This window comes from Camelus ferus, chromosome 6, assembly GCF_009834535.1.
Source record: "Camelus ferus isolate YT-003-E chromosome 6, BCGSAC_Cfer_1.0, whole genome shotgun sequence".
NCBI classification, from domain to species: domain Eukaryota; kingdom Metazoa; phylum Chordata; class Mammalia; order Artiodactyla; family Camelidae; genus Camelus; species Camelus ferus.
In genome coordinates this window covers 62,568,916-62,595,085 of record NC_045701.1, presented here as the reverse complement: position 1 = coordinate 62,595,085, position 26,170 = coordinate 62,568,916, and the positions used below count along the sequence as shown (strand labels likewise).

Below are 26,170 nucleotides of genomic sequence, written 5' to 3'. Positions count from 1 at the left end.
GGTGAGGCCCCATGTACCCCCGGAGCCGGCTCTGAGGGACACTCTCTCTCTATACACGGTTGGGAGTCAGGGGTGGGGACCCCCAGGGAACTCACCTTCTGGGGGATGGTGGTATGGTGATTCTCCAGGATGAGCCTCTTGATGTGGTGAGTCCAGCTCCGTTTCTCCTCCACTGTTCTGGCCTGCGAAGATGCAAGGGAGAGGGAGTCAGGGGTTATCGTGACAGGCCTGAAGCCATCCAGTGTGGGCTGGGGTCCCGCCGGGGAGGGTTAGGTGGGGAGATGGGCAGAAGTGGAAAGAGGGCCTGTGCTGAGGGTTCTGTGAGGTTACCTGGACTCCTCAGCACAAGCCTGAGAGGCACCCACAGTGACCTCTACCTTCCAGAGGGAGACTCTGAGGCTCGCGTGGCTGGGTGGAGGGGGCAGGCTCTGGCCCCGGCCCACGCCCCGGCCGCCCCTCACCTGGATGTTGTACTGCTGCTTGCTGTGCTTGTAGTGGGTGACGGTGAAGCACAGGGATTCTCTGGTGCTTTCGATCAGCATCAGGGAGGAGCACTGGGGCAGAGGGAGAGGGGAGTCAAGCGCCGGGGGAGGGGAGCTGACCTGGGGCCCCAACCCCTCAAGACCGTCTGGGAAGGAGTAATCTCAGAAGAGTGGAGATGCATCCACACCGACGCCAGGCCCAGTGAAGAGGGCACGGAGTGATGCCTGGCCCATTACGAAGGTGGGAAGGAGGCAGAGGAGACGGCAGTGGCCTGGTTACCGGGATGTGACCCTTGTAGACAAAGTGGTCGCCTCGCTTCTTGGTGATGAGCAGCGCTTTGTCAAAGAGGAAGAAGGTCTTCTCATTGCGCACACGGTGCACGCGGAACGTGCCCTCCAGGACGAGCTCCCCATAGGTGGTCAGGTCCGGCCCCTTCCAGTTGATGAGCAGAGACTGAATCTCCTGCAGCAGAGACGCCCCGACCCCCAGGGTCAGGCTGCTCGTGATCCTGCTGGGGACCACACAGGGCCCCAGGAGACACTGCCTATGTCCCCCAGAGACATGCTGCCACAAGGACTGCCCCCCCTCCACCCCGGAGAAGCCCACAGACACCACCCCTCAGCTCGCCCCAGCAGGGCGGTAGCAGCATCTCCCCTTCCCAGCCCCACCCCATCCCTGCCTGCCCCTCCACCTCCCCAGCCCCGGGGCACCTGGAGCCGGACCGCATGCTCGTGCCTCCTCTTCATGTCGTTGATGTACCAGGCCACGCAAGTCATGGTGTCAATGGCATCCTCCACCACCTCGAAGCCATCCTCTTCCTCGTCAAAATGTTTGGCGATCTCCTGTGAGGGAAACAGGGGCTTAGGCAGCCCAGACTCAAGGGCCCTGTCCCTCCCCCAGCCCCCATGTACTTGGGAGGACCCTTGGGTTACCTGGAGTAGCAGGTGGTACTTGAGGATGCGCTGGACCGGCTTCAGGAGGTAGGAGCCCAGGGGCAGCGAGTGCTGCAGCAGCTCCTGACGGTCCCGAAAGAACTTGGCCTGCTGCTTGTCCTGCATGCACTCGGTCAGGGCGGCCACTGAGCTGGGAGAGGGGGAAGGGGCCGTCACCATGGGAAGGCCTTGATGGGGAGGAGGGGTGCTCTGGACTCGCCAAATGGCTCTGCCTCCCCTCTCCACCCCAATTACTCACTTAGGGTAGTTGTTGCAATACTGGGTGTAGATATCAAACTCTTGGCTCTAAGGAAAGACCAAAAATAGTGTTTGTGAGGAGACTCACATTTAACTGTAAACCTGGGTATACTAAAGACATGCTCTTGGCCCCAGAGCACACTCTGCTCCCCTTTCCCCAGGCATCTACAGATCTATCTTTGTGCCGATCTGTGTCAGATATGCCATCCACCCAGCAGCCCCTGGCTCCACCTCACCCTTTCCATTCCAGGCAGGGCACTCGGCACTTCCCCTGGAGAGGGGCCCCCCAGCAAGACGGGATAGGGGCAGGATACCATCAGCCCTTTCCCCTTCTTACCCTTTCCACAAAGCAGCTGGCCACAGCCACAGGGTCACTATTGCAGCTGTCTAAGTCTCTGAGGAGCTGGCTGGGTGAGAGGAGAGTGGTCATCAGACCGCAGACCACTAGCAGCCTCCACAGCCACCGACAAACCCCTTCCCCAACCTCCTGGTGCCTAGACACAGGGCAGCCCTAGTGTCAGCGAGCCCCACCTGGGGCAGCAACCACAGAAGGTATTCAGCACCACCATAAAGATGGAGGGCAAAGGAGAGCCACGTGCTCTGTAAGCAGGAGAGGGAGAAGGGACACCAGTACCCACCTCAGGAAAGGACACAGCTCCTCTGCAGGCAGAAGGAGTCAAACACACAAGAGCAGATTAAAGGGGGAAGGAGAGGGAACTTGCAAAGGGACCAAGATCCCTGGTCAGAAGGATGCAGGAGATGGGCAGAGACAGGGAGAATCCCAGCACTGCTTGTTCTTAGATGGGGCACTATAGGAAACCCTAGAAATGGTTCCCTCACTGCCTCCCCATCCTGTGCTCCTCTTTGCGCAGGCCCCCTACCCTCTGGCCTAAATCACACCTCTGTCTGCACTCCCAGACTTCTCCAGCTTGCCCAGCAGGAACTCCCTCTCCCCACCTTAAGGGGCCTGGGGTAAGGTTCCTCCTGTCCTATCAACACTGTCTCCTGAAGCTCTGCTTCTCCCAGTCCCTGGAGAGCTGGAGGCCCCTGCAGCACACTCATGTGTGATCTTTACGGAGCTCCTTTGCCCTGAAGCAGCCCCTCACTAGCCTTTCTCAGCCTCCCCCATCATATCTTGCCTGGTTTGCGTGTTCCCCTAATGGGTCAGATCACGTCCAGGGAGCCCCGATTTCCTGCTGAATCAGTGGGAAGGTGGAGAAAAAATGAAGAGATTTGCACATGGGGGACGAAAATGAGAGGGACAAGGGGTCACAAAAGGACAGAGGGAAGAGCATCACGTGCAAGGGTCCAGCAGTCCCCTAGGGGACCCAACACAGATGTGGCCTCAGATGATCTCCCCTGCCGGACAGGAAGCACATTGGCCCCAGGGCACATGGTCCCACAGGCCCTCTCTCCTGCAGGGAGCTAACTACAGCTCTGTACAGGGACAGAACACACTTCCCCACCCTCAGAGATAAGGCCCTGGGCCCCACGTGTCACAGCCCAGGAGACCAGGGACACCCAGGGCTCCTCCCGAGGCCCCGAGATGGGCCTCGCAGGTAGAACACAGTGAACGTGTGTCAGGCCCGCTCCGTACCTGTTCAGTGCGTAGATGTTTTCTATGTTTCCAAAGAGGGCACTGACTTGCTCCGGGTTCAGGAGCCCGGGTGTATCAATGATCTTCAAGAGGTAGTCCTGTGTGGAGAGAGGCATCAGAGCCCAGCCCACCAGGCACGAGCCTGTGTTCCCCTGCCCCCTGCCTCCCCTAGCCACACCTCGTTTCTGTGCTGTATTTTACAGCTGTGACACAATTGCACAGACATCACCTACTGTACTGGGTTGGACAGTTCCCTCCCAAAATTAATATCCAATTGCAACCGCAGAATGTAGATTTAGGGGTGGGCCCTAAATCCAATGACTGATGTCCTTATAAGAGGAAAAGATACAGAGAGACACAGAGACAGCTATGTGAAGGCAGAGGTCGAGATGGGGGTGATGTGTCTACAGGCCAAGGAACACCAAGGATGACTGCCAGCAGCCACCAGAAGCTAGGAGACAGCCCTGGAACGCAATCTCCCTCTGAGCTTCCAGAAGGAACCAACCCTGCCAACTTCTTGATTTTTGACTTTTGGCCTCCTAAACCAGGACAGGATAACTTCTGCATTTTAAGCCATGCAGTCTGTTGTTATTTGCTAGGCAGGCCCAGGAAATGAATACACCTCCCCCAAAGAGGGCAGACAGCTTCCACAGTGCCATCTCCTCCTGTGTGCCTCACAGGACAAAACATCTACGTGGCCTTGCAAAGCCCCACATCTTCGATTTACAGATGAGGAACTTGAGGCTCGGGGGTTAGACAGGTGCCCCAGGCCCCATATGTAGGAAACAACAGAGCAGGAATCTGAGCGCAGGCTGGGTGGGGTCCAGAGTGGTCCAGCCTCCGCTGAGCACAGCAGTACCCATCCCCTGGGCATCTGCGGGGAGTTCTGCTGCCCTGAGCCACTGACAGACCCTAAGTCATATGGCAGCATGAGCAGCCAGCACCTTCCTGAGGCGGGAGCAGTGAGGCCTCTCCACTACTTCAGGGAAGCAGGTCCTGGAGACAAACACATTAGGGAGAACTTTCCTTCCAGGGTGGAAGTAGGTTTATGCACAAGGGCTGGACCACCCAAAGCCAGAGGCCAGCCCCAGCCCCAGAGGAGACAGGCATCCCCCCCAACCTCAGCTCCAAAGTCCCTCAGAGGGCGAGGGGCGAGCCTCACCTCCACGATGCTGCGCAGGTCCTGCACGTATGTGCGCTCCGTCTCCACAATTTCCCGCACCACTCGGCCCAGGTAGCTGAGCTTGTGCACCGACGCCCGGCTGCTGAAGGGGGACAGGGACCCCCTCATGCTCCGCCAGCCACTAGAGGTGTTGCCGTTGGGGGGACACCGGCTACGTGGGGAGCCCCGCTCATTCTCGGCGGAAGCCTCGGAGCCGCTGGGCTCTTCCATGGCCCCGTGGCTGTCACGGGAGGAGCCTGACGAGGAGGTGGTGGAGGTCAGGCTCACTGGCCGCTCCTGGTCTTGGTGGAGGGAGGCAGAGACAGGCATCCTGGCATCGCTGCCTGGCAGGGGCGCTCCGGGAAGGTTCTGGGGGAGACAGATAAAGGGTCAAATCTGGAGAATCCTTGCAGAAACAAAGTAAACAGGTGGTTGCCAGGGGCTGGGGGAGGAGGGACTGGGAAGTTACCGTTAAATGGATACAGAGTTTCAGTTTTGCAAGAGGAAAGTTCTGTGGATAGATGGTGGCAATGGATGCACACAATGTGAATTACTTAATACCACTGCACGCTGAAAAATGATTAAAATGTAAATTTTATGTGTACTTTATCACAATTTTAAAAGCAACATCTCTGAATCTCAAGGAAGTCCCTTTCCTCAAGACTGTGAACATCTTCCAGGATGACCAAGTGACATTCCTGCCTGACTCCAACAGCTCCACCTCCATCCTTCCCAGGACGGAGGAAAGCTGGACCACATCCAGGAACAATAAAGGGCTCAGAAACCTGAGGCCCCGGAAAAGCGGAGTACATCCCTGCCAGAGCAGGAGTCAGGGTGCTTTCTGATGGAATCTGAAGCCCAGTCCCTCTGCACCCCAAAAGTACTGAGCCTCAGCTCCTCACCATCTACCTACCCCAGGGGTGTGCCCCTGCAGGATGCAGTGACCTGCTACATGTACAGCTCTGAGCATGGTGCCCGGCACAGGGCAACAGCCCCATGAACATTCAAAATAGTGATGATAATGGTAGTTGTCAAAAAGCACTTCCCATCTCTCAAGGGGCTTGCTTGCTCTTAAGGATCTAAGACAACACACATGCTAGAGGGTAAAATTCTCCTCAGGAATGCAGAATCTCTAGGGCACCAGTGGCTTCACCATGAACCTGAAACCTTCCAGATACTGATGAGGAAGGCCAAAGAGATGGTACAGCTAAGCCCACATTACCCCTGCCCCCAGGACCTGGTACAGGCCCCTGACTCACCTGGGCTCCAAAGGCACAGGAAATTCCCCAGGGCTGAGCCACAGGTGAGTCTCCCTGAGCTCCCCTCAGCACAGCTAGGTCAGGGCAGCACAGCAAACAGGAAACTGCCCCCAGGTAAGGCAAACACAGCCTCAGGTGGACTTTATTCCCTGATCAGATGGTGCAGCTCACAGGTAGGCCAGCCCGGAGCAGCAAGTCGGGGGTAGGCGGGTGGCTGTGGCCTTTGGGAAGGTCAGGGACACTATACCCCCACCTCAGAGGACCAGAGCTCACCAACACCATTTTCCAGAATGTTCATTTGATTGCTATTTCCACAGGAAAAATGTTCCAGAGCATCCCTCTGACCTCCACTGACCCAAAGCCTTCTGCCCCTAGTTCTAGGGCTCAGAAGCTGCTAGACCACAGGCCAGAGTTATGAGGAGAAGGATCTGGAAGGTGCCATCACTCTGGTAGCCTTGAATTTGCTCCCTGGTTTTCTGTGCCTCTGCCCCAACCTGGAAACAGTGTCCCTACCTGTGCCAGCATCCCTGAGGTCTGGCTTTTGCAAATTTTCTCTCTGCCATTACTTCCTCCCTATCCACCACCTGCCATATGGCCCCCCAACCTGTGTCACCTGTACCAACCCTCAGGTCTCAGAAACCAAACCTGGAGGTCCCTTCTATGTACTCGTACAGCACCCCAAGGTCACCCCCGCTGTCGCACTCACTGTGGAGACCCCCTGCCCTAGGCTGTAAATGACCTGAGGGCAGGGGCCTTAAAGGATATCTGGCAAATGGATAATGATGGTGGACACACCCATGCTACCAACGAGCTAAAGTCAGGAGCATGGAACCAGTTTGCCATCCACGCTAGCCCACAAGGACCCCCTCAAGCACAGCACTCTCTTACTGCGCATCTCAGCTGGGGGAGGGGGTCCCTTCCCAGGTGCTCCACATGAGCCTTTCATTTTGCATATGAGGACGCAGTGGCAGCAAGGAAGCCAGTCCTACGTTCTCCCTCCCTCCAGGTACAATGAAAGGATTAATTAACAGGATCATCTTGGTGAAACTGAGCATCTCAGAGGAGAGCCCCTTGGGAAATGCATCATTGCTGCTTTTTCCTCCATCCTCAAAAGAGCCCTTAAGATTAACCAGCTAGTCATTTCTACCCATTGGCGTATCATTTCAACACAAAGAAAGACAAAGACCCAAGCTCGGCCCCAGCCCTGTGGGACTCGTGTCCTTCAAAGCTTGTGCACAGTCAGGCACACACCACCCCCTCCACCCTCCAGCCCCCCATGCCTGTCAATCCCAGCCGGAACAATGGGGCAGGGACTTACTGCCCAAGACCTTTTCCAGATGAAACCTGGGGTCAGTCAGCCCCTATGGGGACGCTAAATGGAAAAGGTCCAAGTTCCTAATGGATTTCACAGCTGGCCAGGTCACAGCCTTAAAGTGAAGGATTAGTCACAGCCCCCTATCCCTACCCCCCACACACTCTCAGGGAGATTTATCGCTAAAGGGTACCTGCTCAGGGTCACTCTTTAGAGACCCCACTGCCATAGGGTGGCAACATAAGTTCACTTCGAGCTGAGGAACTAAAACATCTTTTCTACGTTTCTCTAGCTGCCCATAAACCACCTGCCTGCAAACCAAGCTCATATTTTCAAAGTAGTGCCCAGTCCCAAATCCTCCTGGGGTTAAAACAAAGCATAATAGCCAACAGCTAAAATGTTCTGTAGACATAACAACTCTATGATGTCAGTACTATTATCCCCATTTCACAGATGCAGAAACTGAGGCCACAGGAGTCTACATGTCACAACATGTAGAGCCTCGATGTGAACACAGGCACTCAGGCTTCGGCATTCATGCTCCCTGCCGGGTGCCTCCTTGATGCATTTCACACCAGCTAAAACCGTGGACAGAAGATTAGTCACAGCCCTGGATGCCATGGCTTTGCCTCAGCATAAGCCATGGGGGACATCTGAAGACTTGAAAGATCAGGTCTTCTGACATCTCACTTACCCCACAAAGGCCAATGGAGTTGCGTAAAAGGCTGAGAGTTAAGATTCCTTAGAGCTATTTCTTGATCTCCTACCATGTGACCTTTGGCCATTTACCCTTTCTTTGGAAAAACATAGTAAAATACAGATTCCACGTGAAAGGACTGCAGGTCACGGAGAAGGGAAGAAGCATGAGGCTGCCAGGATTAGACTAATTCTTCAGATGATGAGAGAAGCCCTGCAGTGACTAGGAGACCTAGGATCACAAGACTTTCTCTCCTCGGCAGGAGGACTCACTGGAAGAGAACACAGAGTCCCTGAAAGGGAAGAATAAAACAAATCGGGCAGTGAGAGCAGACAAGGCAGAGTCCAAGTGGGACTGGTAGCAGACACCATTAGACAGTGACAGAAAAAAAACACCACACTCAGTGTGAGTGCACTCTGGTCCTAAAAGCCCCATCCCAGCCACTGCTGTGTGTATAGTTCAGATTCCCCACAGAGACATCGGAAGCACCAGCCCACGTGCCCCTGGGCAGAGGCAACCTTTCCTTCCTCTCCACAGAGCATCATTTCATATTGTAAGATTCACTCCAAAGTGAAGATTAAAACTCAGGTCTTCAAACTCATCTTGGACAACATTGTGTGGGCAAAGTGGGAGCCTAGAGAAGGAGGAGACAGCAGCCAAACCCTCAAGCCAGGTGCTAAAGCCCACCCCATTCTGCCACACCCAGTTCCGGTTCCCTTAAGTATTCCTCTGCAGTGACCTCTTCCATCTTTCAAAGTGAATCAATCCAGTCAATCATCAATCAGTGAGTAAGTCAGTCTTCTAGAAAACTGTATCTCCCATACCTGGGAAGCCCTCTTTGATAGGGTCCCCTAAGACCTTTCCGATGAGCACAAGAAGCTGCTCAGACACACACCTTTATGAGTCCAGGGGGCAGGAGACGAAAGGAGATTGGTTTTCTTTTCTTTTCTTTTTTTCGTTTTAAGCTTTCTCTAAATTTAAACTTAATCCACACCCTTCCTCCAGTCTCACACCTCTCCAGGTTATGGGCCCCTCCTCCCGGGGACCTTCCTTGAACATCCTCCGGCAGGGAGGCAGGCTGCTGCAGGCCCCTCGGATGCCCAGCACAGCTGACTGGGGCCAAGTCTCACATCCTCTTCTCCTCACTACACCTCAGCACTATGTCCCCAACCTGACTGTACTCTTGCCTCTGACTGAAAAAAAAAACAAACTACCCAACACCCACCACAGCCTCCATGTTCTGTCCTCGGGGCTCTTGTCACCGAGAGAGTAGGACGCTGCTCCCACCCCACCCCCAAGTTCAGAAAAAACGGTCCACATGGGGCACCGACCTGGAGCCTTCTGGAGAACCTCTGCTTCTCTGGTCCTGAGGAATCCCCAGGACTCGGCCACGTTCCCTCCCAGCCTTCCCTCCAGGGTCAGTGGGCTGAGAAGGCAGGAGAGGGGCTGGAGGCACTTGCTGGTTAACCGCGTGCGGGCCAGCGCTCTGGAGACGCCCCGGAAAGCATTTAGGTTCCGAGAGGCTGGGACCGGGGCGGAGGCGGCTGACGTCATCCCTTCACCTGCCTCCCTCGCCCCACCCCCGAGAGGCGGAAGGACCCGCCACACCTGCCCTGGAGGCGGGCAGGAACGGCGCCTGAGGGCTCCCCAAAGGCAACCGCTCCAAAGTCCGGTGGCCCCAGGGAGGGAAGGGGAGGAATTCACCAGACCAAGTCTCCCCTCCGGGCGGTAGGCTGCCCGGCCCTCCTTCCCCGCCTTCTCTCACCACAGAACTACCAACATCTGCGACCAATTCCAAAGGCTCTCCTTTGACTTTCCCCAGAGCAGCCCCCCAGCTGCACCTATCTGCTCAGAGAGGGTACCAGGAGGAAGCAACAGAGAAAAAAGACACAGCTTTTCCAGACAAACAGGGAGAGAGCAACGGGAGCTTCCACAGGGATCTCAACCTGAGACCCTGAGCCCGCCCAGCTGTGCCCTCCAGCCCCCAGCCAGCCGCGGCCCAACGCTGTCCCCACAGAAGCCAGGCTCTGGCAGTCTGATCCTACTGCTCCCTTGGCCAGCAGAGGGTGGGCAGAGCTGGTGAGGTCAAACCAGCGGAGGACACCTCTCACCACACCCTAGAGGCTTTCCTGAGGACAGAGAGGATCCCTGAGAGGGTCTGGCTCTTTGCCCCTCTCCCTCTGACCCTCCGGGCCCTCCCTGGAGACTCAGGGGCCCTCAGCACCCTAAAAGAGGCCAAGGGAAGGCTCCCCAGGGAGTGACTGTGTTCAGTGTGAGCAACGTGACTGTCACAGAGGCTGTGCAAACAGTGTAACCAGGGTTTCTGGGCCACCCAGACCCAGGCCAGCTGGCTCAAATTCATTTTCCCTCATGAATTCATTTTCCTTTGTGAATTCGTGTTCCCACCACCCAAGAATAGCAGGGGGCCACCAAGTGTGGCTGAGTCAGCAGCCAAGAAGGAAAAATTATGGTTGCCAATGGAGCCCTTCTACCTAAATTCTAGAAGTCTGGGCCTACAGACGGAAGTCCAGAAAACTCCCTCAGCCTGGCCTGGGAAGGGAAGGAAAGCCCCTGGCTTCTCATTTCAAGGGGAGGGCAGCTCACCCACACCTCACTGTCCCGGCCACCCCACAACCCCAATATTTGCTCTTGTTGCTTCTCAAAGCTGGAATGTGTCCCAGACCGTCCCTCCCTATCCCTAAAAGAATTTGGTCAAATCATCTCCCTCAGAAAGGCCTCCTCAGCCACTTCCAACCCATCCTACACACACACACACACACACACACACACACACACACACACACACACACAAAAGCTATAGCCTGAATAATGCCCCCACTCTCCCCCAAAACGTCCACATCCTAATCCCTGGATACAAGGAACCTATGCATGTTACCTTACATGGCAAAAGAGACTGCGGATGTGATCAAGTTAAGAATCTTGAGATGGGGAGATTATCCTAGATTGTGTGGGTGGGTCCCATGTAATCACAAGGGTCCTTATAAGAGGGAGGCAGCAGGAGTCAGGAGTTGATGTGACAGCAAAAGCAGAGGACAGAGTAAGAGATTGGCAGATGCTAGGCTGCTGGCTTTGCAGATGGAGGAAAGGGACCACAAGTCAAAGGATCTAGGCAGCCTCAGGAAGCTGGAAAGGACAAGAAAACAAATTTTCTTCTGGAGCCTCAAGAAAGAACACAGCCCTGCAGGCCCAGAATGGCGTCTGACCTCCAAAACTGTAAGATAATGAATGTATGTTGTTTTAAGCCACTAAGTTTGCCGAGTTTGTTACAGCAGCCTGACGTGGGACACTAACACACACACACACACACACACACACACACACACACACACACACACACACACACACACACACACACTTCTTTGGGCCCTAATAACCCTGAGTATCGTTTAAAGCCCTGGTCCTTGGGGTTCATATGTGTAAACTTTTCTTCCAGACTAGATAGTAAAACCTGGTGGGTTGGGCCTTCTTTCCCATACCTTTCTTTTGCCCCTAGAAGGCAATGCATACACTAGGTGCTCAATAACTTCCTTCAGGATTGTGTCTAGAGCACCTCACCACTCCCACAGTCAGGCGAAAGATAAACAGTGTTCAAAATCAAGACCTGAGCCAGTTCCTCCTAGACTAGTGAGTTTCCACATTAGTCACTGCCAGCAAGTTTCCAGTCCACCAAGAGGCACCCAGGAGCAGTGCCTGCTCATTCACCCCAGCAGTCCCGTCCTACTTGGCCCCAGACAAGGGACTGAGGCATGGGCATAGCTGCCCTGTCATGCCACATATTAAGTGAGCAGCCACAAAATGGAAAGTAGCCAAGGGACCACTTTGTAGTTTGGAGAAGGGATCATAATAAGATCATCCTACAAATACCCCAGGAAAAGCACTCCACCAGGAGGTTTCACAGAAACACATACTGAAGGCAAATGAGAGCAATTACTGTTGATTAGAAATTGCTATTGCTCACAGCCTGGGTAGGTCAGCTTGCTCCAAGCACAAACTGTCACTAAGAAGGAAAATGGCACAATGTCCCCAGAAGATGGAGGAGCTAAAGACCGTGCTAGAAATCACAGATACATCCAATGCTCCCAGAGGCCCACATCCCTCATCTCTTGGTCAAAAAGGCTCACAGAACTACCCCTTGTTATCAGCAAAATTCAGGGACCCAGCCCTACAAATTAGCCATTATGTTGCCCCCTACACCCTACACCCGCTATAGGGGCTGCCAGTACAAGGCTTTGAGGCTGGAGTGGGGGTGGGGAGGAAACAGGAACCACACCTTCAAGAGTTGTAACACATACTATTGCATCAGGTTCAAAGGCATCAGAGAATCTCTGCGGAAAGCAAGTGGGAATAGACGGCCCATCAGGTCCCTCCGAGTTCGCAGCAGAGGAGAGAGCGAGCAAGCCTGTGTGTGCATAGGGGTCCACAGAGCAGAGGTTAAATGCACTAAATGGATTCCCAAGCTTCAGAGTAAGGTAGACATGGTTTGAACCCCAGCTCTTCCACTTTACTGACTGTGTGTGGCCTTGGGCAAGTCCCTTGAGCAGACCACACTTCAAGTTCCTCATCTGTAGAATGAGCACAGTGACAGTACCAACTTCACTGGTCTCCAAGATTGAGACGATACAAGTAGAGCAGTGTGCACAACATCTGGCACACAGTAGGCCCGCCATAAATGGCAGCAACGCTGAGGACGGACGAATAGAGTTTGTTCCACAAGCACCAGGGCAAGAGGTTCTTCCAATGTATGTCTAAAAAAATCTACCCACATCTCAAATTAATAATAAAGATACAGGCTAAACTTGGTGAATCAGCATGACCTAACCTTCCCGTTCCCCACTCTACCCCGACCCTGCCAATCAGCCATCATCTAGGATCCCAACATGGATTCGGACCAGGATCTCATTAGGGCAAATATAAAGCAATTCAGCTGGAAAGGGAAAACAGTCTGATATCCATGCCCCACAGAAGGTCAAACCAGAAGATTAAGAAGAAATGAGTCAGAGTCCTTTGCTGTAGCAGGCAGGGCACATTCCTCAGGGTTCCACAGGGAGAGACGGCATGTGCGGCTAGGAGCTGGAGAGGAACACAGACATGGGGACAACAGGCCTGAGCAGGAACAGAATTTAAGGCAACATGAGGTTGCAAAGCACAAAGAAGTGATCAGCATAAACCATCCTTGACACTAGTCCTTCGGTTTTAAAGAAAAAAACAAAATCCAGCTCCAGAGTGGACACGTGGAAGAGTCAGGACAGAAGACAAAGATGCAAGGTACTGCGAAAAGCCCTGGTGTTCACCCATTTTCTAAGTCACAGGGAATCTCAAAGAGGGGAAAGCAGCAGAATGTGTACGAACAGCCGCGGGATTCCAGCCAGCACAGTTCAAAAGCAGCACTAGTTCTGCTCCTAACCAGCTGGACGATAAGGAGCAGGGCAGTGAGCAATCGGCATCACAGGGTCTACCCTCTCATTTAGGGATAACACTGCTGGCCCTTCCCAAGTCATGAGCTGCAGAATTCACTGGACAAGTATATTCAAGCACCCACTTTGCACAAAGACCTTGTGGCAGCCTTGTGGGTGATACAAAGATGAATCACACAGAGTCCAATCACACAGAGCCCGCTCCCGAGAGCTGACATTCTAGCAGGAGAAACGAGCGCATCAGTAACAAAAGGAAATAGAGGGTGGTGCAGAGCAGTACAGGAGGTCAATGCTTCTGAGCATGATGCCAGGCCCTGGGGATACTGAAAGAAATAAGACATTGTCCCTGTCTTTGAGGAACCAAATTCTAGAAGGAAAAATAGCCATATCAACAGATTAGCCACAAAGCAGTGCCTTGAGAGCTGGTACAGAAGTACCATAAACACGTAAACTCTGCAGACAGAAGAAGGAGTAGTAAGTGCCACCTGGGGGACTGGAGCAGATTTAAAGGAGGTGACATTTGAGCTGAGTCTTGCAGGAAGAGTCAGCTTCTGCCAGGTGAAGAAGAGCTCTCAGGGCATCTGGTGCAAAGGCAGCAGCATGGATGGAAAGTTGAATCCCAAAAGGACCTGGAAAGGGCTCCCTCACCAGGCATGGAGGAACCACTATCAGGACTCTGGGAGACAAGGTGCGAGAATGTTCCCTAAAAAGGTACAGACTGCCAGGTGGGGCTATGGCCGCAGGGGTCCACGTAGCCAGTGCTCAAGAAGAATCCAGCAGCCCAAGTAGGTGCGGACTGTTTACAGTGAGCTTCAAGGAGGAAAAAGAGAGAGACAGGGAGCATGTGTGAGAAAGAAGAATGACACCTATCCCAACCCCTGCGGAGGGGGAAGAAACGAGGCCCTGAATAAATGTGAACACGTAAAACTACAATAAATGAAATGCTCCCAAAAGCAGGAGGACTCCAAGTCTAGAAACTGAGATACCAGGGCTTAACCGAAGGGTATCTCCCACTGGGATTCCAGATCACCAGCTCCCAGCTGGGCTAGGGGAGTGGTCGGTGTACATCTTACCACCTGAGAATTTTTCCTTCCCAAATTCTCACTTTCCTTTCCCAAGAAAATTAGAATTAGGGGCAAGGCTGCCAGCAGGGCAGCTCCCCCAAACGCACCTTGGTCTCCAATTCCAAGTAAGAGCACCCAGACCCAGAAGTGTGTAGATGTGAGCAGTTCCCCTTGTATAAACTGCTGCCATCAGTCAAGCACCCTGGCCCTCCCTCAGTCATGACAGCAAGAAGTGCTCCAACCAACACCCACTCCTTGCCCTGGACACTGACCTTGGGCCTGGCACCTGACCCACAGAAGTTAGGAAACTGATTTTCCAAGGCAGAGCTTATAGACTCACGCAACAACGTCAATTCTCAAAGGCAGCCGGCCCTTCAGAGAGCAGGGCCTCCCACACTACCCTACCCTGCCCAGATCCCTATTTCACAGAGCCTATGAGGGCCCCTCTCCACCCTCCACCCCGTCCCTGCCTTCTCTTCTAAGCAGCCTCAACCAGGGAGGCCCAGAGAAACTCATCCAACCAGTTCCCAGGTGGGAGGAGAGCAGCTTTCTGCCTCAGCTGAGAAGTTACACAGACTAGACTTGGGGGGGGTTGTGCAGCTGTCACCAAACCCAAAATTCTGGGGGTGAGGGGCCACACATGGCATGGAATGGCATGGCCCAGGCAGCAGAGTCCTGCTCCTGGAAAAGCAAGGTCTTGGTTCAGGACTGAAGGTCAAGCCAAGGCAGGGCAGCAATCTGCCCCGTGGCCTCCCTGTAGCCCAGAGCTCTGGAGGTGGTGGCCACTGCCCCTGCCTGGTGATGTCCATCAAGGGTGAGACAGGGTTGGGGAGAGCTTCCTTTCACCTGTTCAACCTCCATGCCTTGATTTTATTCAAAATAACCACCCTCTGTGGATTCTGGGAAAAGGAAACTTCAGGAAGAAGGGGGAGATTAACCCTGCTTCTCCCAGTGTGTGAATGTGTGCTGGGTCCCTCTGGGAGCGACCTCCTCTAACCACCCAACTCCGAATCTCAGAGATCAGGAGACCCTCCGAAACCCCCTCACAGAACCACTGCAGTAGCTTCAAAGGGAACACAGGACTGATTATCTTGCTCTTACCCGGCCATGACGGACAAATCAACTGGAAGAAGCCAGGGCAAGTTAAAAAAAGGAAAGAAAAAAAGGACCAACTTGCCTACATCTGCACCTGTGAGGCTCTCAGTTTCTGAAGCCCCAAGGGAGAAATTCACCTTTTGCCCCAAAGCCTGTGGCTGGCCGGGTTTCACAGGAGAGTTTGGCAAGACTTGGGGCCCGGAGCTGGGATGTTCCTGGTTCCCTACTCACACCCCCTGGCCTGGCCCAGCTGGGTACCTACCACTTTCCTCAAAAGGGCTCCCATCTGAGCACCAAGAGGGAGGCCTGGGGCCGGGGAGCTGCATTCTCCCCAGCCAAGCACCGGCAGCTGAGCAGTTAACAGGCTCTGGGCAAGCACAGAGCTGCCACCAACAGCCTCGGGAATTAAAGCGCCCGCCGCCTCCTGCAAAACCTCTTCAATAAACGGTCCTATTCAGAATCAGTTCCGCGTGTGGGTCATACTTTCTGCATTTCTTTCATTCCTGATTCCTGGGGGGGCCCTAACAGAGGAAATGCAGCTTCCCACCCCAACTTGGCAGGTCCCCTCTGGGTGAGGACTGAGGCCACAGCCAGGCAGGTGAGGGCCACCAGCAGCTGAAGACATGCAAATATCCCCAGCAAGTAAAGTCAGGGGACACTAACTGCTGGGAAATCAAATACTGAAGACACTTGAACAAAGCCAGATCATTCACCAACACAACAATAACCCATTTATGCAGCTCCTCCCCCACCCCAGGCCCTCAAAGCCTAAGGATATTAACCCTTCCAACAGCCAGAGGCAGGGCAGGGGAGGGGGGCATCAGGTATGATTAGCCCCATTTTACAGATCAAGAAACTAAGGCACGAGTGGCTCCCCAAGATGCCAGGTTGGGATAATATCAACCAGCATTTTATTAGGGTATACCAGGCCTGTGCTCATAAAATCTCCCTACCACAATCGTATGAGGCAGAGCTGTTTACTCTCTCACCCAGGGCCGTGCAGCAAGGTAAGTGGGGAAGCCAGGGTTTGTTGGAATCCATGCTTCCGGTGCTCACCATCATTCCTCAAGCCCCAACCCTATCATCAAGGTGTTGAGATAGAGCCAAGACAGATGGAAAGGGGTTATCCGTAGCCCACCTCTTGGGAACACCTGCAGGCACTTTTTGCCCTTTTACTAGTAACGCTATGCTCAGAACAGGTTCCTAGAGCATGGCGCAACCTCAGAAGGAGGCCAAAATGGAGGCACCTGGGAACTCCTAACTCACCTGGAGACGCCTCCAGAACCTCCTTCTGTGATGGCAGATCACCCAGGGGCCAGCGCACAGGCTGCCTTCTCTACCACAAGCTCTCACAGTAGGGGCGCTAATCTACACAGCTGGCTCAGTGAGTGGGCAAGCATCCTAACCTGTTTTCTGTGAGTGCCATCTTAACTCATTGACAGCCTTCTAAAGGTAAGGACCAGACCTTCCGGGGGTTTGTGCCTTTTTCCCCACCAGGACTTCTGGCACTCAAATCCCTACTACTGATTTTGGCAGCTGTGGAACTCTGGCCAGAAGGCTGAAGCACACAGGATGGATGGCATTTTCTGGGCTCTTACAACGGGAGAAAAAGACATCTCCAGTGAAGGCCCAGAAAAAGGTTTCGGAATAGAGAGCCAAGTGTACACCTCGACTCTGCTGCCTGCTCAGACCCAGCCCAGCTGAAAGCTGAGACGATTTCCTGTCAGAAAACAGGACTACTCAGACTTACTCATTTATGGACAGCACAAACCATATGGCAGGTGCTGAGGACATGGCAGTGAATATGACAAATCCTCGCTATCATGGAGCTTACACTCCAGTTCGAAAGAAGGTAACAAAAGGTGGACAAATAGTTAATATGTTTCTGGATAGCGATAAGTGTTATGAAGAAGACAAAGTAGAGGAAAGACAGCATGACTGGGAGGTTGAGACTGGTAGGTCGAGAGGCCTGGGAAGGCTCTGAAAAGGTGACTGACTCTTGGACAGAGAGACCTGTATGACAAGAAGCAGCCAAATGTGCAAAACTCCTCTGCCAATCTTTTCCTCTACCCGACCTCAGCCTCCCACCCACACATTTGCTGTCCTAGACTTCATCATCACAGTAAGTGCAGACTACCGAAATATCTTGCTTTTTAAGCATCCCACTCTTTACAACCAAAGAGGAGCTCAGTATAAAAATTACAAGCCACACAATACAACAAACAATGACAAGCAAGACAGAGGATGGAACAAATTGGTACTCCAAAAGCAAGAAACACAAGAAAAATCCGAAAAAGACTTTGAAAAAAGTACTCAACGGAAATAAAATACAGTCAATCTTTGAAAACCATGGGGGTTGGGGCACCGACCCCACACGCAGTAAACAATCCATATATAACTTCACAGTCACCCCTCTGTATTGGTGGTTCTGCATCCATGGATTCAGACTGTGTAGTACTACAGTACATATTTTATTGAAAAAAATCTGTGTATAAGTGGACTCACACAGTTGAAACCCAGATTTTTCAAAGGTTAACTGTATATAATATTGACATTTCGAATCCAATAGGTATGTTCAATAGGAAATTAAACACAGCTAAAGAATTAGTGAAATGGAAAAAAACTGAGGAAATCATCCTGAAGTCAGTATAAAGAGTAAGATAGAAAATATGAACATAGAGTTTCATAGGAAGAAAAAGGAAAGAATAAGGGAGAGGCAATTTTCAAAGACAGAATATATATGAATTTTCCAGAACTGAAGACAGACATTTGTCCTCAGATTGAAAGCACAACCAAGTTAAATTTAAAAAAAGTCCACATTTAGACATAGCATACATAGTACAAATGCAGAACACCAAAGACAAAAAAGAATATCTTCAAGGATTATAAAGAAATACTACCATGAACAACTACATGTCAACGAATTAGATAACTGAGATGAAATTCCTAGACAAATTTTTAGAATGACATAAACCAATGACTGACTCAGGAAGAAACAGAAAATCTGAAGAGATCTGTTAAGTAAAAAGACTAAATTAACAATTTTCAAACTTCCAATAAAGAAAAACTCCAGGACTAGATGACTTCACTGATGAACTTACCAAACATTTAAAGAATACCAATTCTCCACAAAATCCTCCAAAAGACAGAAGAGGAAGGGACACTTCCCAACTCATTCTGTGAGGCCTGATATCAGGAATAGACAAGATAGCATAAGAAAAGAAAGCTACAGTCCAATATCCCTTATAAATACAGCTGCAAAAACCTTCGACAAAATACTAACAACCTAAATCAAGCAACATATAAGGAGTATGCACTGTGACCATGTGAACGTGTCCCAGAAATACAAGACTGGGTTAATATCCAAAAATCAATTATTATAATTTTAGATATTAATAAAGTACAAAACCAATTGATTACATCAACAGACCCAGAAAAACTGTCTGACAAAAACCTAACACCCTTCCATGATAAAAACACCACACAAACTAAGAACAGAAGGGAACATCCTTGGTCTTATAAAGAAAATCCACAAAAAACCCACAGGTACTTCCTTTTAATGGAGAAAGAAGAAATGCTATCCCCCTAAGATTAGGAATAAGTCAAGGATGTCTTGTCATGACACTTCTATTCAACACTGTACTGGAGTTCTACCCAGGAAAATTAGGCAAGAAAAAGAAATAAAAGACATCCAGATTGAAAAGGAAGAAGAAAAACTATCTCCATTCATAGATAATGTGATCTTGTATACAGAAAATCCTAAGGGATCCACTAACAAAACTATTAGAACTAATGAAATGATTCAGTAAGGTGGCAGGATATAAGCTCAATATGCAAATCAGTTCCATTCCTGTACACTAGTAGTGCACAATCCAAAAATACAATTAAGAAACAAAACAATCCCATTTATAATAGCAGCAAAAAAGCATATAAAAAGAGTGCAAGACTTGTGTACTGGAACCTACAAAACACTGTTGAAAGAAACTAAAGGCCTGCATAAATGGAAGGATATCCCATGTTCATGGATCAAAACACTTAACATTCTTAAAGTTAACAATACTCGCCAAATTGACCTATAGACGACTCAATCCAATCTCTTTCAAAATTCTAGCCGGCACTTTTTTTTTAGAAATTGACAAGCTGAGCCTAAAATTTGTATGGAAAAGCCAGGGAGCCAGAATAGCTAAAATGATCTTGAAAAAGAACACAGTTGGAAGACTCACAGTTCCCAATTTCAAAACTGACTGTAAAGTTATAGTTACCAAGACTGTATTGTATTGGCATAAAGATAGACATATAGATTAATGCAACAGAATTGAGAATACAGAAATAAAACCTTACATTTAGAGTCAATTGATTTTCATTAGGGTACCAAGACAATTCAACAGGAAAACAGTCTTTTCAACAAATGATGCTAGGACAACTGTATATTCACATGCAAAAGCATGAATTTGGACGTCTAGCTCATACAATACACAACAGTTAAGTCAAAATGGGATCATAGATCTAAATGTAAGAACTCAAACTATAAAAATGTAAGAACTAAAACTATAAAACTCTTAGAAGAAAACACAGGGGTAAATTTTTGGGAACTTGAGTGAGCAAAGGTTTCTTAGAATACCAAAAGCACAAGCAACAAAAGAAACAAACAACAGCAACAACAAAATTAAATTGGACTCTATCAAAATGCAAAATGTTTGTGTTGCAAAGAACACTATCAAGAAAGTAAAAGAAACTAGACTTATTGTGATCATTTCACAGTGTACACAATTGTGAATCATGTTGTACACCTGAAACTAACATGATATATGTCAATTATATCTCAATTTTTTTTAATTCAAAGTTTAAATTTTGAGGAAAAAGTGAAAAGACAAATCACAGAATGGAAGAAAGTATTTAAAAATCTGATAGCAGGCTTGTATCTAGAATATATAAAGAAAACTTAAAACTTAACAATAAAAAAACAAATAATCCAATTTAAACACGGGCAAAATTTTGAATAGATATTTCTCCAAAGAAGATATATAAATGGCCAAAAAGCACAAGAAAAGATGCCCGACATCATTAATCATTAAGGAAATGCAAATCAAAAGCACAATTAAGTCCACTTCAGACCCATTCTAGGACAGCTAAAATTAAAACCATGTCCAATAACAAGTGTTGGTAAGGATGTGGGGGAAATTAGAGCCCTTATACATTGGTGGTAAGAATGTAAAATAGTGTAGCCTATTTGAAAAACAATTTAGCAGTTCCTCAAAAAGTTACCTTATAAATAATCATCTCCCAGTAGGTCATATAGAAGCTAGGGCATCTATATGTTGTGTACAAAAAAATTGTACACAACTGTTCACAGCAGCACTACTGATAATAGCCAAAAAGTGAAAACAGCTCAAATGTCTATCAACTGCAGAATGGAAAAAGAAAATGTGGTATACCCATACAATGAAATATTATTTGGCGATAAAAAAAGAATGAAGAACTGATAACATGCCACAACATGGACAACTCTTAAAAACATTGTTAAATGAAAGAAGCTAGTCAACAGAACTACATATTGTATAAACTCATTTATGTGAAATGTCCAGAATAGACAAATCTACAGAGACAGAAAGTGGATAGTGGTTGCCTGGGACTAGGGGATATGGGAAATGGGAAACGATTGCTAATGGTGCAGGGTTTCTTTTAGAGGGTGATAAAAATGGTTTAAGATAGCAGGGATGGTTGCACAACTCTGAATATATACTAAAAACCACTTTACATGGGTAAATTTAAAGATATGTGAAATATATCTCATTAAAGTTATCCATCAATCAAATCTTATAAGTAATAAGTCAGCAGGAAAAGTACAGACTATTCAATAACTAGTGCTGGAAAAATTGGCTATTCCTCTGGAAAAAATAAAATCAGTTCCATCTTACAAGGTTGAGTAGTTCTCAACATTGGCTGGACATAAAAGTCACCTGGGGCATTTCATAACCATGCCTGGGCCGCACCCCAAGATATTTTTATTTTATTGGTCTGATCTGAAATGAGGCTCAGACATCAGTACTTTTTCTAAAGCTCCTCATGAGGTTTTAATGTGTAGCCAGGGTTGAACACCAGTCACACAAAGAAAATACATTCCAGGTGAATTTAAGATGTAAGTGTGGAAGCAAAACTTAAATTTAAAGGAAAATATGTTAAAATAGTCTTTTTAAAATCAGAGTAGGAATAGATTTCTTGAACAAAACAGAGAAAGTGCAAACAAAAGACTGGTAAATCTGACAACATTAAAATTAAAACTTCCCACACAACATTGTAAAATGACTATAACTCAATAAAAAGATGTTTTAAAAAAAATTAAAACTTCCCTATGAAAAATGACATTATTAATAAGGTTAAAATAATCCAGGGCTACATGTAATGAATACAACCTACGAAAGATTATCATTTATTTAACATATATAGATATTCTACATGTATGTTTTTAAACTCCTAAAAATCAACACGAAAAAGGCAATGGCAATTAAAAGTCTGAAAAAATATTCAAGAACCTCTAACTTGTCGCAAGCAAGGTGGGGAACTGGAGCAAGGGGACAGACATTGGACTTTTCACTGTGTTCTCTTTTGCAGTTTGAATTATGTGGATGCATTACCTGGTTAAAAAACAATCCTTTTAAATATAAAAGGTAACACCTCACAGGATAATAAACATAACTGACCAATAAACACGAAAAGTGCTCTTCCCTATGTACAGTCAAAAGTGCTAATTCTAAAAACCATTTTATAAAATAATTTTTAAATGCTTTTTTATATCTGCTAGATTAAAAGACACAATCCAAATGTTAGTGAAATAGGGGCTCTCATCTTTCTGGAAAGAACATAAGTTGGTTACAAATCATTTGGGGACATTATTTGGCAGCATCTTGAAAAGCACAACTTAACATGCAGTAATCCCAGTGCTGACATACATGACAGAAGATTGGCACATGGGTGTTCAATACAGCATTACTTATAGTGGTAAGAAAATGGAAACAAACTAAATGTCCATCAGTAAGGGAACTGTGATATAATCATACAATAGATACTATTTAACAGTTCAATAATAAACTAGATTTAAATGTGTCAACATGGATAAATCTCAACAGTTGGATAAAGAAATGCAAGTTCAAGAACAGCACATTCAACATGATGTTACACATGTCAAAATTAAAACAACCCGATACTATAAATTACTTACAGATAACAATAAAAAGTCTTAAAACAGGCATAGGAATGATAAACACTATATTCACGAGAATGTTACTTCTGGGGAGTGAGGGAAGAGAAGGGGATTGGGGAGGAAAAGGAAGCTTCACTTGTATCTGGAACATTCTATCTCTACAGTAAATGAGAAGTAAATAGGATAAAAATCACCATTTGCCAGACCTGGTTGGTGGGAACATGGGGGTGGGGGCTCCCACGCAGGGGCGGGCCCCACCGTCCAGGAGGCCAGCTGGAACAACCAGCATGGAGACTGCATAGCACAGCATCTTTCAGCAGCATCCAGAACCAAAACAAAGGAACAAAGCTCCTGATGGAAAGAGGCCTGGGATTTTTGAAATTGCAGCTCCTCCCTTTCATTTTCTGGCCTCAGAAAGTGCTGTGTGGCACCCAGGTAGGTGCTTAAAATGTAAATGTATTGAAGACATTCTTGTTTCCATGGAGGCAAGTGCCCTTTGGGATAACTGGCAGTCTGCTCTGGGTGGAGCTGAATTAAGTTTGGGCCCATCCTGGCTCTACTATAACACAGTAGCTGGAACCCCTGCAGAGAGAGCTGTCCAAAAAGCCACATTTTCAAGAGGGTGCCCAGTTTCCAAACAGTCAGGGGTAGAGCTCAGACCATGTGCTCCAGAGTCATTCAGAAGCACAGTCCTCGTTCCTGCCAAGTCTTAGCTGAGTGATCCCGGACAAGAGACCTACCTTGTGCGGACTCAGTTTCCTTATCTGTGGTGTGAGGCGGAGGCAGATCACCACTTACTTGGCCTTGTTGAGAGGACTGGTGATATTATCACCTAAGGAGCAACACTTTAAAAAAATTTTAGTCAATCTGTTTGGGACAGCTTTTAAAAACATGTTCCCCACCTCCCTAAACAGTCAAAGGAACATAATTTAACCTTTTCTTGATGACTCAGGGTCACAATTACCAGCAAAGCATCAATTATCAAAATGATGATCCCTCCAAGGGCCAAGGTGTGCCAAGCCATTTCTTCTACATAAATGACCCCAGGCTCTTACCCTAGTGCTTACTTTCCATAGTGTGTTTTTTTTAGTTAGTTAGTTAGTTAGTTAGTTAATGGAGGTACTGGGATCTTCATCTATTCTTAACTGTCAACTCTTAGCTGCACTGTGGTTATTTTCCCTCTCTACACCCATCTTTTTACACTCTTGCCTTTGCTGCTTCCTTTCAGTATGGGTTTGGAAATAGGATGCCACAACTTCCATTTCAAAGGTAAACAGGGTCTAAGGGGGCTGGTATGAAAGAAATGCAGAAACTTAAGCTCATCAGAAGTCTTCTTGGCTATCTGCAGATAATCAAGGCTGCTAGGTTGGCTCTGTCCTGAACAGGGTAAGAGAGGTGTTATGGGATATTATGGGACATATTATGGGATGAACTATATCCAAGACTACAAGCACACTCTACTGTCCACTTTGGACCCAACTTACGTGGGAGCAGACTCTAGCAGGCCTAGGAGGACTGGTCCCAATGACCCCAGGCACCTTCTCCCTTGTCCAGGTTGGAGGAATACAAGCTGCCTGGCCCTGTGAGAGAGCAGCTGACCACAGGTTCAACTTCTTAGAATCCTACACTGTATCCTACACAATTTCAGATAGGACTAGAATATTTGTGAAGAGCGTAAAAATCTAATTCCTAGAGTTTTATCACTCAGTAGGGTTGTACTTATTCAGCAAATATCGGAATCTTACTATGCAGCAAGCGCTGGGGATGTAGCAATGCAGAGGAACAGAGGCTACAAGAATACTAGTTCCCTTTTCTTTTCAATAAACACTTGCCATCTGTTGCTCAAGAACCTCGGATTTCTGTACATGCACACACAGAGTCTTGCAGCCTGGAGAGTGGAGGATATGAGTTTTTAAGAGCTTCCAGTCCCTGCAGGACCCATCTTTCCCCCTGAGAGCCTGGAGTAAAATAGACTTCACTCCTCTTGCATCCCTCCCTCCATTCTCAGCCAGACTCCAGCAAAATCAGAGCAACCTCTAGGACCCTCAAACTGTATTTCCCAAAAGACTACACGCACAGTCACCACTGTGCCCATTGGAACCTCATTCAGGTTCTGTGGTCAGCCCCAGGCTGCTCAGCATGAAACAGTTCGAGGGTCTTTAAAATTCCATTTCTTGTGCTTAAACCAGCGCTCCCTCCCCAAAGGCCAGCAAAATAATTGCAAAAGCCCCATTCTTCCTTGGCTGGCATCCCCAGTGGCAACAGCCCACCCAGGGCTGAGCACGACCCCTACCACTGCCTTCTTCCCCCAGCCCCATGGAACAAAAGCTGGAGCAGGTGAGGTCACTGAGCCCAGACTGCTCTCACAATGGGACCCCAGCACAAGCTCACCACGCCCTGTTGATCACACTTTACGCTGTACTCCATGCTATGTGCCAAGAACGATGACTCAAGCAGTTCCTGCCTTCAGAGGGCTGTTCATCAAAATAAGGAAAACAAAACAGAGGCCCCATTAACAAGGCCAGCCTTATCCCAGACAGCCAACCCTGAGGGGCTGCCAGGTCTCTGGATGCACCTCCTTCTTATCTCACGTTAGCTGATCCTCTCAGTTTTCTTTCTCCTCAGACGTGAGGTCACCCAACATCACAAACACCCCTGGGGCTGTTCGGGGCCCTTCTTGCCACTTCCTCTGAAGCCAGATTATATCTAGCTTTACCCAGTCTCCAGGCACCAACCAGCAAGCCCGGAAAGTTCCTTTACCATAGGGCCTGCCTGGCTGGGTGTGCAACAGGGCTCTCAGAGGGAGTGGTCTGGCTGATGACCACTTCCCTGGGCCTTGCCCTCCACCACTCATCTCTGCTTCCTGAGCCAGGCCCCCAGGAAACCACCCACCGCAGATTCTGACAGCAGGCTTTGAGATCAGGCTCCTCCCTTTGAGGTCCTGGTTCCAGCTGAGAGGGGAAGAGACTCTTCACATCGGCTGGGTGGGAGCAGAGCTGAGCAGAGTCCAGCCAGACTCTGAGCACTCAGCGTGTGTCCATTCTTTTGCTCAAAATGCTGGTCCACGGTGGACCCTTTTTGAAACTTTTCCTGGGGCCGCTCTGAGCCTCCATCAGAATCCTCTTGCACCTCTGCAGGCTCTCCAATAGCAGCTCCACCCACCATCTGCCCAGCTTTCCCCTGCCCTTCCCTCATTTTCACCACCCCTTTCTCTCCAGCTCTGAGCATAATTAATCTACAGGACGCTGTGGGCGGGACAGATAGCCTTCCCAGCTGTGAGGCAGACTAGCAAGGCCAGGGATGAAGGTGTGATTCATCAGGCTGGTTGGAAGCAAGGGGAATTCCAGAGCAGGGGAGGCTCAGGGATGCCCCCAGCTCACCCGTCAGCAGAAGAAGCAGTGCGCACACCTGGGAGTCCCACATCCTCAACCGTCCGGAGTCTGGGATAGGGTACAAAAGTCTCATGACTAGAAAGTCTGCACTAACTAGAGTTTCCACTTTCACCTCCCTCTCATTCCCCACCTGCCTAATACCTGAAATGGAAAGCTTTTCATCTAGAGTCTTTAGCTATAGCATTAAATGTGTTGGTCCATCCCTGGAGAATTTGGTTGGGAAAATAATGAAATAAAAGACTGTCACTTATTGAACACCCCCATAGGCTCTGCTAAGCATTTA

General features: G+C 49.1%; 1 protein-coding gene across 8 annotated transcripts in view; it reads right to left on the bottom strand.

The window, feature by feature from the left end:
- PLEKHG3 (pleckstrin homology and RhoGEF domain containing G3) overlaps window positions 1–26,170 on the bottom strand; it is a 39,542-nt gene that overhangs the window by 9,865 nt on the left and 3,507 nt on the right. For 5 of the 8 annotated variants that reach the window (XM_032482188.1, XM_032482191.1, XM_032482193.1 and 2 more), the window contains 9 exons: window positions 4,433–4,801; window positions 3,271–3,368; window positions 2,011–2,080; window positions 1,675–1,721; window positions 1,416–1,566; window positions 1,194–1,325; window positions 763–945; window positions 462–554; window positions 96–182 (listed from right to left, as the gene is read on the bottom strand). In XM_032482188.1, coding sequence (XP_032338079.1) covers window positions 96–182; window positions 462–554; window positions 763–945; window positions 1,194–1,325; window positions 1,416–1,566; window positions 1,675–1,721; window positions 2,011–2,080; window positions 3,271–3,368; window positions 4,433–4,762 — 1,191 coding nt within the window. In that variant the 5' untranslated portion in view covers window positions 4,763–4,801. Of the gene's footprint in view, window positions 1–95; window positions 183–461; window positions 555–762; window positions 946–1,193; window positions 1,326–1,415; window positions 1,567–1,674; window positions 1,722–2,010; window positions 2,081–3,270; window positions 3,369–4,432; window positions 4,802–9,031; window positions 9,179–23,235; window positions 23,341–23,979; window positions 25,322–26,170 lie in introns of those variants that run through there. The other 3 variants (XM_032482189.1, XM_032482190.1, XM_032482195.1) reach the window with 3 other exon arrangements.